Source organism: Cicer arietinum, chromosome 4, assembly GCF_000331145.2.
Source record: "Cicer arietinum cultivar CDC Frontier isolate Library 1 chromosome 4, Cicar.CDCFrontier_v2.0, whole genome shotgun sequence".
In the NCBI taxonomy this organism is placed as follows: domain Eukaryota; kingdom Viridiplantae; phylum Streptophyta; class Magnoliopsida; order Fabales; family Fabaceae; genus Cicer; species Cicer arietinum.
Genome location: NC_021163.2, coordinates 12,282,722 through 12,299,435, shown reverse-complemented (window position 1 = coordinate 12,299,435; position 16,714 = coordinate 12,282,722). Strand labels below are relative to the sequence as shown.

The following is a 16,714-nucleotide window of genomic DNA, read 5'->3' as shown; positions in this document are numbered from 1 at the left end:
TGAAAATCACATATATTTAGGTAAAAGAAAAAAAATTAATTTAGAGAATAATTTCGAATCAAAACTAACCCAAAAAAACTCATCTTCATTCACTTGGTGTTTATGAGGTACTTATGTTAAAAGAAAAGACTCACACGACACTTACTTAAACGTTCATTTTCAAAACACCACCATTGTGAATACTATTAGCCACGTCGTGGTATGCTCTTGGTAAAACCAATCCGTCAAAGCATAAAAGAGTGAGATGCAATTTTGGTGCAAACTAAAGCAAAAAAAATTGCAATTATGGGAACATAAATTCATTTGTTGCAATTTTGTCTGTAAATAAAATTATAAAAAAAATTATAAATAATTAAGAGATTTTAAATTCAAACTCAAGACACAGTATAATATCTCTATCCCAAACTAATATTTTTACACACAAGATAAAATTTTATAGTCTGTTTCAGACTCTAATTCTGATAATGAAACAAAGTAAACAAATAATTTGTATTATAAATTATAATTTTATAACTATAATTTACTAATATAATATATCATATTAAAAACAATTTAAGGATACCAGCTCATAACATGCAAGTTAATGAATTTATTATTTCGAATTATTTTAGACGATTATTATTTTGGATATATCATTTTTTAAACAATTGACGGATTGCAGCTCATAAGTCAACACGGTTAATGAATTTACTAGTTTGAAACATTATAGACGATTATTACTTAGGACATTCCAAGTTAGTTAAATAATCTGGTCTATAACGTTTTATGATCTAACTTTAAATATTTTTGAATGATTTTTCATTGAGTTATTGAAATATTTTATTATTTATTGATTTATTAGTCATTGTGAGAGTAATATAAGGTATTTAAATACCCTGCAGATATAAACCAGCTCATATTGAAGATTGTTTCTCGTGCATGTGCTGATTCAAGTACGGTTATTTTATCAAACAACGTAAATGGAGACGAATATTATATGGCCGATCCATACACAAGTGGAGTGTGTCTAACATTATGCAAAAGTTTATTTCTACAATAAGATTAATAAGTTTTACCATTTTGATCAAATGACATGACTTATTGATTCAATAGTGAAAAATAACTGTATAGTGCAGGACCATCTTACTATGACACATTAAACAAATCCATATTATAAAACCCCACCCAGACCCTCTCATTTTCATCCCAACTCATTGTCATCTTATCATACACAATCATAGGGTAAATTATATTGTCAAGAAACATGTAAATCAAAAAGTATTCTTAACGATTATCATTTCTAAAAAACTATTACAAAATTTAGTAATATATTATTCCAATCTTTTTAAGTAACCAAAGAAGGATACCAAAAAATTAAATAAAATTTTATAAAAGTTAAGAGTATTTAAAACAGTGATTAAGTTATTTAAAACAGACAATTTCCTCCCGTCACAAATTCAACACTGGATTTTCCTTTCAGCTTCCACCGGCCACCACTCCTACATATATAATGAACAAGCAGTTGTTAGACATAACAATTACGATCACCCATCCTTCACATTAACATAAGGAAAATTTTAAAATAAAAAATAATCCTCAGCAAAATTTTCGTAAAAAAAAAAAACCAAAATCCTCGAGCTAGAAAGATACAATAACAATTGAAACTATTGGCCAAAGGCACCAAAATATGAGAATTATTAACAAATCAATTAGAATTCAAATCGCCCAGAGTCATTTGTGGGCAACTTGGAATATATTTTAAATTTGAGTGTATGATCGAAAAACATAAAGCCCAGTATCAGGTTTTAAGACGGACAATTCTACATTGAACCACTTCGATATGTGGTCCCTAGTGGGCTGTCATTGCAAATCACTCAAAATTCAACAAATTTAAAGTATGGTCCCTGCCAGAAGCAGAAGCTCAATCCTCTTTGACATAACGAGTGAGACAATGACATGATTGGTGCCTAGTAGAGGAAAACAAAGGGAAACAAATGAGTGCCTTGAAACTCAACTCATATTCTTTTTTCTCAAACCAACACAGATCAAGTCACTGTCTCACGTGTAAGAACAAGGATGATTGTGAAATTTTTTAACTTTGAGAGACGGCATCAATTGTTGTTGGTAATATGAGTATTTTTAAAAGTCGTTCCATTGTATACCATCGATCAAGGTGGTCCACTATAGAACCATGCCTTGAACATGTATCCAAAGTCCAAACATTTAACAATCATGGACAAGTCCTATGTTATAATATAACCACATTTTCAATACGAAGTTTAAAACTTATTACCTAGTCTACAATAATCTTTGGAACAGGTATAGATACAGTACAATAATGCAGTACAATTACTTGGTTAGATATATAGGATGTTTGGGATATACTTTGTACGCAATTTGAGTTAGTGGTGAGCTGTTAAAATATAAGTTGGTATGCTTTGAATATAAATTAAACACTTTAAACCTTTTTCCTTTCCATCCCAGATTCCCAACTATCTACCAGACATACAAATCTGTAAGAAAAATTGGTAAAAGTGGTATAAAATCCAAAGAATTGATTATAGTACCTTCGGAAGTTGGGACAGGACTATTTCCAGGGCATTTATAGCTGAAGTGTCCATGTGCATGACAGAATAAGCACCTAGCAAGCCTTCCACCACCTGCAACACAAATGAACAACTTTGAATCATAAGAAAACGGATGAAAGAACGTAGTGAAGCCAGCTACAATTACAGATTTATGAAGTTTCCATTGTAGCAAAGAGCAAACTTAAATATGTTAGAATAGATTAAAAAACAGAGAGAAAAATATGAGAATCCATTGACTTTTGAGTGTCTCGCAAAATGATCAGTTGATTGATTCAGTAAGATACGTGAATATTTTATGTATGGATTGAACCTCTGAATATATTCTGTTATAAGTTTAGTTTATAACAATAAACAATACAACAGAATATGCAGCCTCGGCATATTGTTACTCTATATAAATAACTAAGCAAGAAATACAAATGCAACTGTTACTCTAATAAAATCCCCTAGGGGAGGAAGTAGCCACTTCTGCCATTTCTTTTGAGGGAAGTCTCTTCTGCCAGTTAAATAATGAAAACTATCATAGACTCATAGTTTCCAAAATTACCAAAAGGAGTAATATACTTGCATGGCCACCAAAAATCCATTTCAAAAGAGTTACAGTCTTTAAATACTTCCATGTCTCAATTATTATATAAAGAATAAAGTTCTATTACCTAGAAGGAAGAAGAGAGTTTAAAAGAATCCTCATTTTTCACTAAAGCAGAAGCCCATGACTTGTAACAAACCATAAAAGCATTTCATTGTGATAAGGTCCCATCCAATGAACAGCAGAAATTTAAACAAAAGACTAGTACACAGAGTCTGGAGATTAATCAATGCTTGTAAAGGGATGCTTTTATGTAAATAAAGCATAGTTATCAATCCTAGATTGTGGTACATAGCAGCAGACATAAATGATGGTACAGCACAGCACAATAGCAGGATGACCGCTATTCTGAAATATTTTTATGCCGATATGTTACTACTAACCAATACTATACATAGATACATACATAAATGCCGATAAACTAATCTAATAATCAAAATTCATGAAATATTCATTAATAAAAAGTCCCAGATCTTAAGCAAAACATACAAATAACCAAAAAAAAGTCAGGAAAACAAACATGTTTAGACATCTAAGGCTTAAAGTAACGGCACATTACAATTTAAATTAAAAAAGCTAATAAAATGACGTTTTTATTTGAAGCATTTAACGGCTGTCACAGCCACAAACAGCTACAATTTTGGCCGTTAAGCAGGTGCTTAGCCTCTAGAGCAAACCGCACCATTACAGACTTCCAATAACGGCCATGACCGCTATGCTCTTTATATAACACCATTTATTCAGTAAAAATATTCTGTCATAGAAGCAACAGTATGGTATTATTCAACTACAAGATCATTTTTTTAAAAAATATGCAGGAGAATAGTTAGAGAATCAGGCGTGATCTGATTTTATCACCCCTGATTTTATTTATCGTTAGTTAGTCTTATGTGATTTGATTTGCATTTATTTCAGCCCATTAGTAGCCCTGAATAATGGACCAACACTTATTGTATTTTCTCTGGTATAAACAGTGCTAGACTGCAGTAATAAACATGAAAGTATTTTCACCATACAGAAGAACTTGAGAAGGTCACGTCTTTATACAAGGCCTGAACAAGTAAATTATGAGTAGCCTATATAAATATATTGTACATTCCCTATTCATAACAAATTCCAAAATAGGCATAGCTAAAAATCTAAGTTAATGGTGCAAAATAAAATAAAAAATTATCATTCAGATATGATCTCATCAGCTACCTTTTTTGAAATTATTTCATCAGTTACTATTACTATGAATGTTATGAGACAAATAAAGTTTAGGCAAGCATATATACCCATCGCTCAATTTAGGCTATGCAAATTTCAATCAAAAACGGTAACATTACAACTTTTATGCAACATACAGATTGGATACATTTCTCGCATTACATTAAATTTTTTACTGGCTCACATTGAAAAGAGTAATATAAGCAATTCATGAAAGAAAAGCACAAAATATTTATCATACCTGCTAGAGACACTGAGCATTTTCTAAGTGAGTGCCCAATTTCCCCACAAAAGAAGCAAATTTCCGCATTCTTAGCGACACGTCTAAGCTCTTTGCATTCTTTAATTGTGTGATCGGGCTGTCGGCATGCCCAACATGTCTGCAAAAGCAAAGTTACACCATTTTATATACTACAACCGCATAATTCTAAATTTCAAACAGAATCAACTTCAACTTCATTTTACACCATTCATTACGTACTTTTGGATATTCTACGCTATTCTAGAGCAACATATAATACAACTACTTAAACTAAAATCATGAATTGTATTATGTACCGTAAAATTTGGACCAAGATGATATAATGGATGATACTGTAATTTATCCACTTCGACTAGTTCTTTGGCGGCATTTCTTTCTTCAAGTTCCCTTTTCCACCTTGGCTTTTTCATTGGGGTCTTTTTTCTTTCCTTAACTTTCTTTTCACTTTTCTTCTTACTCTCTGTCGTTGAGGTCTTCTGTTTTGGTTTAACAAGTGTTGCAGGGTGAGGGTCCTTTGGGATTGCAGGGTCTATGGGGACTGTTGGGGCCACTGAGGGTGCTGGAATTATCGGGTCTATAGAATTCTGAACTGAAATTTCAGGTTGCTTGCCGTTGAGTCCATTCACTTCATTGGGTAATCCGTCTCCACTTTTGAGGTCACCCTTCCTTTTCTTGCTCTTTTTCCTTTTCTTCGGTTTCTTCTGTTCTGAGTCTATTGGTGATGAAGTATGAGGGTCCGTTGGGATTGTAGAGGGTGCTGTTACAGGGCCCATAGGTTTCTGAACTAGAGATTCTCGCGGCTCGCCAATGTGTTCATTAGGTTTTCCTTCCCCATCACTTTTGAGGCCACCCTTCCTTTTCCTCTTCCTACTTTTCTTTACAATGTTCTGTTCTGCAACTATTAGGGTTGCAGGGTGAGGATCCATTAGGATTATTGGATCTGTTGAGGGTGCTTCTATATGGCATTCAAGGTTTATTGGATCAGTTGAGGGTCCTGTTACAGGTTTCATAGGTCTCTGAACATCGGTTTCAGGGTGATGGTGCGTTGGAATTGTTGACAGTGCTGTTACAGAGCCTATAGGTTTCTGAACTAGAGTTTCTTGCAGCTCGACACTGTGTTCATTAGGTTTTGCTTCCCCGTCACTTTTGGGGCCGCCCTTCCTTTTCCTCTTCCTACTTTTCTTTACAATGTTCTGTTCTGCAACTATTGGGGTTGCAGGGTGAGGATCCGTTAGGATTATTGCATCTGTTGAAGGTTCTTCTATATGGCATTCAGGGTTTATTGGATCAGTTGAGGGTTCTGTTACAGGTTCCATAGGTCTCTGAAAACCGGTTTCACGGTTAGGGTCCATTTGGATTGTTGAGGGTGCTGTTACAGGGCCCATAAGTTTCTGAACTAGAGTTTCATGTGGCTCTCCATTGTGTTCATTAGGTTTTGCTTCCCCGTCACTTTTGAGGCCACCCTTCCTTTTCCTCTTCCTACTTTTCTTTACAATCTTCTGTTCTGCATCTATTGGGGTGGCAGGGTGAGGATCAATTAGGATTGTTGGATCTGTTGGGGGTGCTTCAATATGGCATTCAGACTCTATTGGATGGATTGAGGGTTCTGTTACAAGTTCCATAGGTCTCTGAACAGCTGTGTCCAACGGCTTAACATTGTGTTCATTGAATTGTTCCCCATCTAACACACTCCTGTGCCTCTTCTCTTTATGTTCTGTGTCTGTTGTGTTCATTTGGTCCTGATCATGATTGACTGCATTCTCCAAATGCAATAGATTTGTTTGATTCTCCACCGCCACAGCTGCCTCGTCCCTTTTTTTTCTTTTGCTTTTTCGTCTTTTCTTTTTCTTACCTGTTGGAGTCGTTGCACCTTCAGCAGAAACTTGAATTGGTTCTGCTTCTTGTTTCTTTTCTATCTCTATCGTAGAAACAGCAATGTCTGAAGAAGGTTTCGTTTCATTTGATTCTTCTCCTTGTTTCTCCTCATTTTTCTTCTTATCATTCAGCTCTGCATTACCCTCAATTTTACTTTTCTTGACAATCTTCTGTTCTGCCTCTATTGGGGTTGCAGGGTGAGGATCAATTAGGATTATTGGATCTGTTGGCGGTGCTTCAATATGGCATTCAGACTCTATTGGATGGATTGAGGGTTCTGTTACAAGTTCCATAGGTCTCTGAACAGCTGTGTCCAACGGCTTAACATGGTGTTCATTGAATTGTTCCCCATCTAACACACTCCTGTGCCTCTCCTCTTTATGTTCTGTGTCTGTTGTGTTCATTTGGATCTGATCATGATTGACTGCATTCTCCAAATGCAATACATTCGTCTGATTCTCCACGGCTGCCTCATCCTTTTTTTTTCTTTTTTTTTGTTTCTTCTTCTTACCTGTTGGAGTTGTTGCACCTTCAGCATAAACTTGAATCGGTTCTGCTTCTTGTTTCTTTTCTATCTCTGTAGTAGAAAGTGCAATGTCTAACGAGGGTTTCGTTTCATTTGATTCTTCCCCCTTTTGCTCCTCATTTGTCTTCCTATCATTCAGCTCTGCTTTACCATGTCCCTTTGATTCTGGTTCTGGTTCTGGTACTGGTTGTGATTGTGATAGTGGTTGTGGTTGTGGTTGTTGAGAATTGAGCACGTTTTTCTTCGTCCTTCTCTTTTTCTTTTTCATGGGAGTTTTATTTGAATCAGGTAACGTAGATTCTTCATTTGGTTTGAGTTGTGTGATTGGTGATGCTTCTAAGGGTTCGGAGCATACCTGAGGGTTAGGGTTTTTAATCGTTACTGTCATGTTTGAATCAGGCAACATAGATTCTTCAATTGGTTTGAGCTCTGTGATTGGTGAAGCTTCTAAGGGTTCAGAGCATAGGTTTTGGATCCGTACTGTCTCATTTGAGCAAGGTAACGTAGATTCTTCAATTGGTTTGAGTTCTGTGATTGGTAAAGCTTCTAAGGGTTCAGAACATACCTGAGGATTGGGGTTTCGAATCGGTTGTGTCACATTTGCATTGATTTTCTTCGGCTTCCTACTTGTGTGCTTCTTCTTCTTAATAGTACCATCTTCTTGTTTCAGTTCCGGTGAAGTAAATGTTTCCGGTTTCTCCTCTGTCAGCATTTTGTTCTCATTCAAATCAATAGTATCTTCCATTCTCTGATCGTGAAATCGGAAACTCGCCGTTTCGATGCGGCGGAGGAGCTTTGAGAATGATGGTGGTACATTAGGGTTTATTGTGGGTTTTTTTCAACATGGACTCTTTTTATTACAAAAAATTTTAATAAGCATTTTAGATTTTTATTTTATTCTGGACTTTTGTTAAAAAAAAAAAAAAAGCCTTTCTTCGGGATTTTTTTACTTCAAAATTATGTTGAAATTAATGAATAACAATTTATTTTTAGTTTTATTTTTTTACTGACATTAAATATTATTTTATTTTTTAAATTGTAGAATATATTCATAGAGTACAAATTCATAATTATTAAAAACAAAATAAATTAATTTGTGGAAAAATTCACAGCATTTTGATGAATAACATCAAATTGTCTTATAGTACAAAATTGTCATATAGTACAAATCGGTAATATATTTATAAATACAATAAAATTCAAATATTTTAAATGTATATATTTAGAGATTGTAATATTGACGATTTTAAAATCGTTGATTTAAATATATAATAGAATTAAATTATTATGTTAATTGAAGCAAAATCAATATTATAACAAGACGAAAAAATCAAGAAACTTTGCAATCCGACAATAAAATTAAAAAAAAATTATATATATATGTATATATATATATATATATATATATATATATATACATAATTTATGTAAAAGTCATTTATTTTAGATAAAATAAAAGTAAAAATAATTTAAATAAATAATTTTAAACTAAAAAATATAATAAACCACACTTTTTAATGGATGAATAAGAAGAAAAAATATTATTTTTATTTGGAAGAGGCAACTTGAATAGTAATTTTTTATTTATTTATTTTATAAAGAATAATAAAAAAAAAAAAAAAAACCACGAAGATATAAGTGAGATCGTGATAGAAACCAACAATTCTAATATTTAATAAATTATTATGTTAGACATTTTATTTAGTAAAGTTAATACGGACATTCATTACCTTTGCAAAGAATATAAAAAAAACTTCAGTTCAAATTAAATATATTTATTTCATATTTTATTAAATAAAATGTCAATAGGCCCATAAAGATATAATTATCACGATACGACAACTATTGATAAAATATATAGAATTAAATCAATATAATAAAAACATAATAATATTTATTATATCATATATTTCATTTCTTTAAAAATGAATTATATATTTGATTTTTACATGATAATAAAATAATATTATTTTATTTTATAATTTTTGTATACATATCATAATCACATGATTGATTAAGTTTCGTATTAAAATAAAGTAATGAAATTACTCTAATAAAATAATTAACTACATATATTTGTAACCAAAAATAATAATATGTACATTTTTTAAATTAATTTATAATGCTTTTAAATTTTAGGACATTGCTAAAATTAAGAGTTCTGTAAATAAACATCAATTAGAGTTGGTTTGTCATAACATTTCATAAAAACATCACTAATTTTTTTAAAAGAAAATAACTTTGGTATTGTTATGGAAGAAAGTGTTTCTACTATTATCAACTTAAATTCTTTTTAACAAGGAAATAAGTTTAAAATGTTTTTCTTCCTACTAAAATACTTAATTTTCATATTTTATCTCGTTTTATTTTGTGTTATTTGAGTATAATGTTATTAAGTTTATTGTTTAAGTGCGACATTTTTGTTTTTTATTTCGTTGCGGTGATTTTGATTCAGAAATATTTGTTTAGTCAGTATTGTATTTTAGACAGAGAACTTATGGAGCTTATCACAAATTTCAATATTATTTCAATCTTAGACATGTCTTACCAACACGTATGATTGAATTGATCATGTTAAAAATCACTTATAACTAATATGAATTAATAAAAATAAATATTTTAAAAAAATATAAATGATATTAAATATTATAGATCTTACATTACTTTTGATCGTATACTATACGTAGAATATATTAGTTTAGTTAATAGAATTAATTTTTTGTCTAAATAATTTTTCATTGTTTTTTATTTTTTTGTTATATCAAAATATAGATGAAAAATATTCGACCTAAGATCAGTTTAATTATATTATTCTCATCATTTAAATGAAATTAATTCTTATATCAAAATAAATAAAAAATAAAAACTTAAAATCTTGGAGATCGTGTCATAAATTTCACCCTTTAAAATATAGCTACTAAAGTTCTGGGTATTTTTTTTATAGTTCAAAACCGTAAAAACCGTAGAGATGGAACTATACATAAATAAATACCGGAAATTTCAGAATGGAGTACAAGTTTAAATGGGATGGTACAAAAGCTAACTTTCTTTTTTTAAATAATTAAACTTTATTGAAAATCCGGACCCTACAAAAAAAAAAAACAGATGTTAATTACATTTTAAAATGAAAGTCCTATTGAATTTTTACAATAACAACTAAATCAAAACAACTTCATGAAATTGATGTTATATTTAGTCATGTGTGACGTACTTTAAATAACGTGGCATATAATATGATAATGTAAAATAATTAACACTCGTTAAATTACAATAAAACCTTCACTTTCAAATTTAAAGAACAAAAATTATTGTCTTTTAAAATAAAAGAGCAATACCATAAATTAATAAAAATAAAGAAATTAAAATATAATTAAATCTTTTAATTTTTATAATAATAGCTAAATCATAACAACTTTTACCACACACAAAATCTTTAAAAGATTCCTCTTAATTTTTTTTTTATAAGCCAAAACAATCTGGACTTCATTATTCAATTCAACAATTTTATTCAGTTGTGATATCATAAGCCTCTAGAGATTATTCTAATCAAACAAGTACAAGTGGGGTTTTGCATTTCAAAACTATGGCTCATTTTGTATAAGCCTTTTGTTAAAATATTTCATCTTTTTAATCTAATTATTTTAAAAGAGAATTTAAAAATTAAAACTTCAAAAGAAAAAATGATTTAAATAATTTCTCATAATAGGTCATTTTAATTATTTCATTATTTAGTTATAACTCTTTTTTACATGATAAAATTTCAAAATACTCAAAATAAAAACTTATTTTGAACAACTTTTCATAAAACTCTTTTGAGATCTTAAGATTGAATATCTAAATCATTAACTTTTTTTAATCTATAACAGACAATATTTTTTAGTAAGTTTCTCATAAAAATTATTTTTTTAAATATGAGCTTAAATTCACTTTTCGATTAATCTATATATCAAACGGTCCTACAGGTTATTGTTTATGAAGCAAAAACCCTTACAGGTTATTGTTTATGAAGCAAAAACCCTTACCGGTGAAAATACTGAAAAATAATGGGAGCAAAATCAACCTAAGTCACATAAGAGTAAAGATAGTAAACTAGCAGCTATATCCAAAAAATAGTTACATTTAGTTTCTCCCATTGAAAGAACAGTAGGATTAACAAGAAAAGATAATTTAGTTTCCATGTCAAAATTCTCTAAACTTTCAGACAACCCAGGGTTTGCAGAAGAAGTTGCATTTGATTTCAATCTAGATGAGATTCAGCAGATTCCAATGAATAGCAGGAGTGTAGTGTAGGCTTAGAGGTACTAGAAGAACAAATAAAATGAAGAGTGGAAACAAATATCCACACAACACTAAGAAGTAACTACTTAGTCAAAGTTCACGACTTTAGGACCTTTCTTTGGTTTTACATTGTCATCTTTCAACTTTGAAGGTTTGCTCTTGTCGTCTTTTATTTGTGCTGCCGTGAAGTCATCCTCCATATCGTCTCCGCTCACAAACTTCGTAACCTGGCCTATGGGCCTCTCATTGGTTCGCAGTACTGAAAGAAAAAATTGAGTTAATAACATATTAGACATAATATATATAAGCACCCTTCTACCAGATGACTATAAAGGCTTAGCAATCCAATAGAATGCAATTTAATTGGTGATATACAGAAAGAGCTCAGGCAGAGGCTGGAAGGGCTGCATATAACTTGCAACATGTTAACATTAAACTTACTAAACTTACACACTTCACTCTAAATATTTGATTTCTAATATTAACATTTGCGACTAGGAAAATACTTCAGTTCGCATTTGGCATGGGTCCAAGCATTTAACAGTCGTTTTATCACTCGCATTTGTTTTAACATCTGTTTATGAGTGAAATCTCAAACAAGAACTGAAACAAGAAGGTTGGATTGTTCATGTTCTCATTATTATCAAATTAAAAGCATATAACAACCAACAAAATTTACTCTTAACACCCTATATTAACAGGGTAAAATGATTTTAGCAATTCTGACATGTAATCAAGAATAAACTATCAGTATACCAAACCACAACCAAACATGCTAATCTCAAACTTCTATAATATGAAGAACCCATAGGCCGTATCCACCTAGACTGGCCACCTATGACTCATAAAATTCATTTTGAGTCAAAATAAAGGACTTCAGAGGAAAACTATCACTACTTTTGGAGCTGCATGATTATTAAATCAAGACTCAAATCCTGAATCGAAATACCTATTTTCTAAATCGTGAATCAAATCTTATTATGAATCGCAAGACACATAATCAATAAAACTTATATTTTTAAGTAAAAACAAGTAACATAGTGAAACTATAAGCTAATACATCATATACGAACCTCAAAATAATTGAAGATTCAATTAAAATAAAAAATTAAATGACACAAAGAAGTGGTTAGCTATACAAAGTTGACAAAAAAGCAGCTGCCTACACTAAGTTCAGGATCTGATTCATCAGAGTGAATTTGAATTCATCATGAGGCATCAGGATTCAAGTGGAGATTCATTGTCAAAATAGATACACACAAATATTTGTATCAACTGGATTCAGTTTTCTATAGAATTGAGATACGACTCGCGTGTAACTTTGTAACATACAGATAACCATATGTTCAGCTGTTTTAATTTTTCCTAAGGTAACAAAGGACCAAAAACAGTACATCTCCACTACCGGAAGTTAGACAATAGACATTACAATCAGAAATTAATGACTATATTTGTAGATTGGATCAAAACTATAGCCTATAGATAGCATGGAATAACAGAACTAGTATCAACCATATGTTAATTTAGAGAAACAAACAAATGAAACAAACATGCCAAACAAAACAAAAAATTGCAGCACTTAATATCAAAACCAAAACTACAGAACTAGAAAATCCATTCAGTTTCTTCTGGAAAACAAAAAACAAAAAAACTTACAGTTGTGAACAGGCCCTTTAGCAGCACCGGATCCATTCTGCCCTTTATCAGGACAATCCCTTGCCAGATGTGTCACACCACCACAGATTTTACAACAACCACCCTATTACAAACAAACACACAAAACAAATAAATAAATAGGTATGCATATAGACACAGCTTACTTGCAAATAACAACTATTGTTCTTTTTCTCTAACACTCGGATTTTCAAGGGAAATGGACACTGATAATCTAAAAGTTCATTCGGAAGATAAGTAAAGTCTCGTCAACAATTGTTTCAACTAGAGGTCGAATGTGATAATCCCGATCACTCCGTCATTCTCTAGAGCTCATTAATCACTTGAGCCAAACCGTTTGTTTAAAGAACAAGTGTTGTTAATTGAACTAACTTATATGGTTATCCTTTGGAGAGAAAATTGTATAGTATAATTGAAATGATATAAGATAATATACCTTAGGATAAATGCCATGAGCATTTTGAGGACAATTTTTACTCAAATGCCCTTGTTGATTACAAACAAAACACTGAGCAAACATTGTCCCTCCTTCTTGAAGAGGTTGATGACAATTAGCAAGAGAATGACCAGTATCACCACAATTATAACAATACTTAACATCCTTAGAACCATCATGAACCTCAGGACAATTCTGAGCTCTATGACCGCGTCGTCGACACCGCAAACATATCTTATTCTTTTCCCATTCGGCTTTTTGAGTACAGAATTTTGCGATATGATCTATGCCCTTGCAAATGAAACACGTGTCACCGGGTTTCATACCGGGAACACGAAGGGGGCGTTTTCCTGAACGGGGTTTGTCTTTTGAGTCTGGCTTTTTGCGCTTGAATTTGTTCTTGGTCTTCTTTTTGAGTGGGTCTTTAGGAGGAGTGGGTTCAACTTTGGGGAATAGTTCGGGGTGTTCTTCTTTGAATCGTTTCCGAGCAAGTCGTTGCCTTTGGCTCACCATCTCTGACAAGATGTGGCCGATGATTGATTGATTAATTAGGTTAGATACGGCTGCGGCAGCTGGTGCGGTGACGAGATAACCCCAATCTAAAACCTCAGGGTTTTCTTCTTTCTTTTGCCCCTTTTTTTTATTTTTTATTTCTTATTTATTTTAGGCAAAATACATTTAATTCTTTAGATTGTTTTTATAATTAAGTCATAAAATATTTGCAGGTAACTTCTATCAATATTTAGGTTAAAAAATGTATACAGCGCGGACCTTTTCAGGAGGGGGTAGAGGCTATATGTTTATGTTTGATTTTTAAAAAAAACCAAACAATTCCTATTTTAAAATTAATATATGAATTTAGATTTATAATTAAATTTATTATTTGATTTAAAATTGATTATAAAATTAATTATAAAACTGATCATAGTTAAACAACCGATTTATAAGCAACTGATTTTGAAAATTTTAATTTTAAAATTAATTTTTTTTTTAAAATCGGTTAAAATTTGATTATTTTTTTAAAAAATATTTATTCATAATTTAAAAATCGGTTATTTAAAAAAATTGATTTTTTCGATAAATTTTTTAAAAAAATTCGATTTAAATTTTTTTTGAGAAAAGAAAAATTCAAATTTTTTTCAAAAAATATAATCTCAAAATTAACAAAATATTGGTAGTAGATAAAAACTAAATCCAAATATAAAACATAAGTGGTTATCCAACCAGATTATAACCATATGATTTTAATCGGATATTTAAAATGGATTTGGATCTCATTTTGAATTTGGGTCTCATAATCGGATTTTTTGCACAACCCTAAATTACGGTATCTTTTATATTTTTTTTATTTTCTTTTATATATAATAATTGTATATTATCGATTATTTTTTATATATATAATAATATATTATCAATCCTCTATATTTTTTAACTTTTATATATATATATAATAACTATATATTATCGATTATTTTTTATATATAATTATATTAGATTATCAAAACAATAGTGATAAATTATTAAAATATACTCACACCTTTATGTTTATATTTTGAGAAATTGAAATTGCATTTCGTCTCTCTCATTCTCAACCCATGTGCCTCTGTATCATGCATATGTTCAATTTGTTCTTCATCTCTTAAAATTGATATTAATAAAATATAGGCTTAATTGCAGTTTTGATCCCTTTATTTTAGCTGAATCGCGAAAATAGTTCCCCTATTCTGTTTCTCCCTAGTTTTAATCCACAAACATAATTTTGATTCAAAATTTGTTAAAAATTCATTTTTTTGCGTTTATTTAAGTCATATCATGCCTCAATATCTCGTGGTGCAACAATTATACCTGAAATCTATTATCATTAATGATGTAGTGCAACTTTAAAAAATGACACTTTATCAAAATTTTGGACTAAAATTATGTTTGAGGACCAAAACTGGAAAGAAATAAAATGGGGAGATCTTAAGGCATGATGTAGCTTAAATAAATGCAAAAAAAATGAATTTTCATCAAATTTTGGACCAAAATTCTGTTTGATCAACCAAAAATGGAGAGAAACAAAATAGGGGACTACTTTTGCAATTCAGCTAAAATAAGGGACTAAAACTAGAATTAAGCCTAAAATATAATAAAATTAATACAACGAACTTTTTATATAAATAAATTGTCTAACGTCAAATGATGAACTAACTAATTTCGAACAGACAAACTCTAACACTCTAGTTACCAACTTAACTACTAACTATTAGCAAACTTTTACATGTTAACTATTGATATATGATATAGTGTGACACTATTTTTTAATTGTGAATTGTTTTAATTAATATGTGTATTTTTTTAAGAGTGACACGATGTTTAATCATAAGAAAATTGATACATTTTTCAAGAATAAAGTTTTCATCAAAGATGAAAATCATAAAATAGATATATTTTAGTTGATTGAATTGTGTGAACTTCTATAAAACCTTGTGTGACTTGTGAAAATTATAAAATTTGTGATAATTGAAATTATAACTTTTACAACTTATCTACTATATATAAATTGTGTGAAACTCTAAAAAAAAACTACATGACATTTAAGAATTTCAATTATAATATTTTAGTTAATATTTATCGATCCCCGCCTCTTCTGATATTTTATGCAACATACGCCCACTATGAAGTTGAGACGACAATATAATCTGCATATGCAGATATCTACTCAAATTAGTAGATAAAATCTTTTTGATGGAGTGTACTTGCAATTTTTTTCCTAAATTAAAATTTAGGGCGGAGACGGGTTTGAGAGTGTTGATATTCACCGCACTAGTAATATTATTGTAGTTTTTAAATTTTATATACATGTATATATTGAATATACTACATGTTTTTTAAAATATTAAAAATTATAATCTCATCTCAATAGAAAATATTTTTTAATTTTATTATTGTCTAATAATAACTATTTATTATATTAATTATAATAGATATAATTTAAAATTTGTAATCTTATATATGAATGAGTGTTGGTCTGAGTGAAAAAACTTGAACTCAAATAAATGCCTAAATTTTATGCTGCTAAAAGATTAGGTGTGGATATTTCAACCATGATAGCGGTTATGAATTTGACGTGACAATTTTAAATAATTTAAATAAAAAATTATCTTTAAAATAGTTTTTTAATAAAAAAACCTTGAAAATAAATTATATTTTTAATAAAAACAATTTTAAATTATTTGTTATTAAAAAATCATTAAAAAAACATATAATATTTATTTTCCTTCGAACTCAACAAAATCTAAAATAAAATAAAAATGAG

The 16,714-nt window shown here is 30.1% G+C and overlaps 2 protein-coding genes across 2 annotated transcripts; both read right to left on the bottom strand.

The window, feature by feature from the left end:
• Window positions 1-1,246: 1,246 nt before the first annotated feature.
• On the bottom strand, window positions 1,247-7,870 carry LOC101497186 (uncharacterized). The gene is made up of 4 exons (XM_004496509.3): window positions 4,924-7,870; window positions 4,607-4,745; window positions 2,547-2,639; window positions 1,247-1,478 (listed from the first exon to the last, which is right to left on the bottom strand). The coding sequence occupies exons 1-4, from the start codon at window positions 7,771-7,773 to the stop codon at window positions 1,456-1,458; spliced, it is 3,105 nt and encodes a 1,034-aa protein (XP_004496566.1). The 5' UTR covers window positions 7,774-7,870; the 3' UTR covers window positions 1,247-1,455.
• Window positions 7,871-11,075: 3,205 nt separating this feature from the next.
• On the bottom strand, window positions 11,076-14,059 carry LOC101495974 (uncharacterized). The gene is made up of 3 exons (XM_004496505.4): window positions 13,417-14,059; window positions 12,963-13,065; window positions 11,076-11,565 (listed from the first exon to the last, which is right to left on the bottom strand). Exons 1-3 carry the CDS (start codon window positions 13,927-13,929, stop codon window positions 11,393-11,395), a joined length of 789 nt encoding a protein of 262 aa, XP_004496562.1. The 5' UTR covers window positions 13,930-14,059; the 3' UTR covers window positions 11,076-11,392.
• Window positions 14,060-16,714: the final 2,655 nt, after the last annotated feature.

Excerpts from the sequence above, each read along its gene's own strand:
- LOC101497186 (XM_004496509.3), bottom strand. The coding sequence starts at position 7,773 with ATGGAAGATACTATTGATTTGAATGAGAACAAAATGCTGACAGAGGAG. Across the intron at positions 2,640-4,606 it reads ATGCTCAGTGTCTCTAGCAG|GTGGTGGAAGGCTTGCTAGG; the intron begins GTATGATAAATA and ends TTTGTGTTGCAG. Across the intron at positions 1,479-2,546 it reads TCCTGTCCCAACTTCCGAAG|GAGTGGTGGCCGGTGGAAGC; the intron begins GTACTATAATCA and ends TTATATATGTAG.
- LOC101495974 (XM_004496505.4), bottom strand. The coding sequence starts at position 13,929 with ATGGTGAGCCAAAGGCAACGACTTGCTCGGAAACGATTCAAAGAAGAA. Across the intron at positions 13,066-13,416 it reads CTCATGGCATTTATCCTAAG|GGTGGTTGTTGTAAAATCTG; the intron begins GTATATTATCTT and ends TGTTTGTAATAG. Across the intron at positions 11,566-12,962 it reads TAAAGGGCCTGTTCACAACT|TACTGCGAACCAATGAGAGG; the intron begins GTAAGTTTTTTT and ends TTTTTCTTTCAG.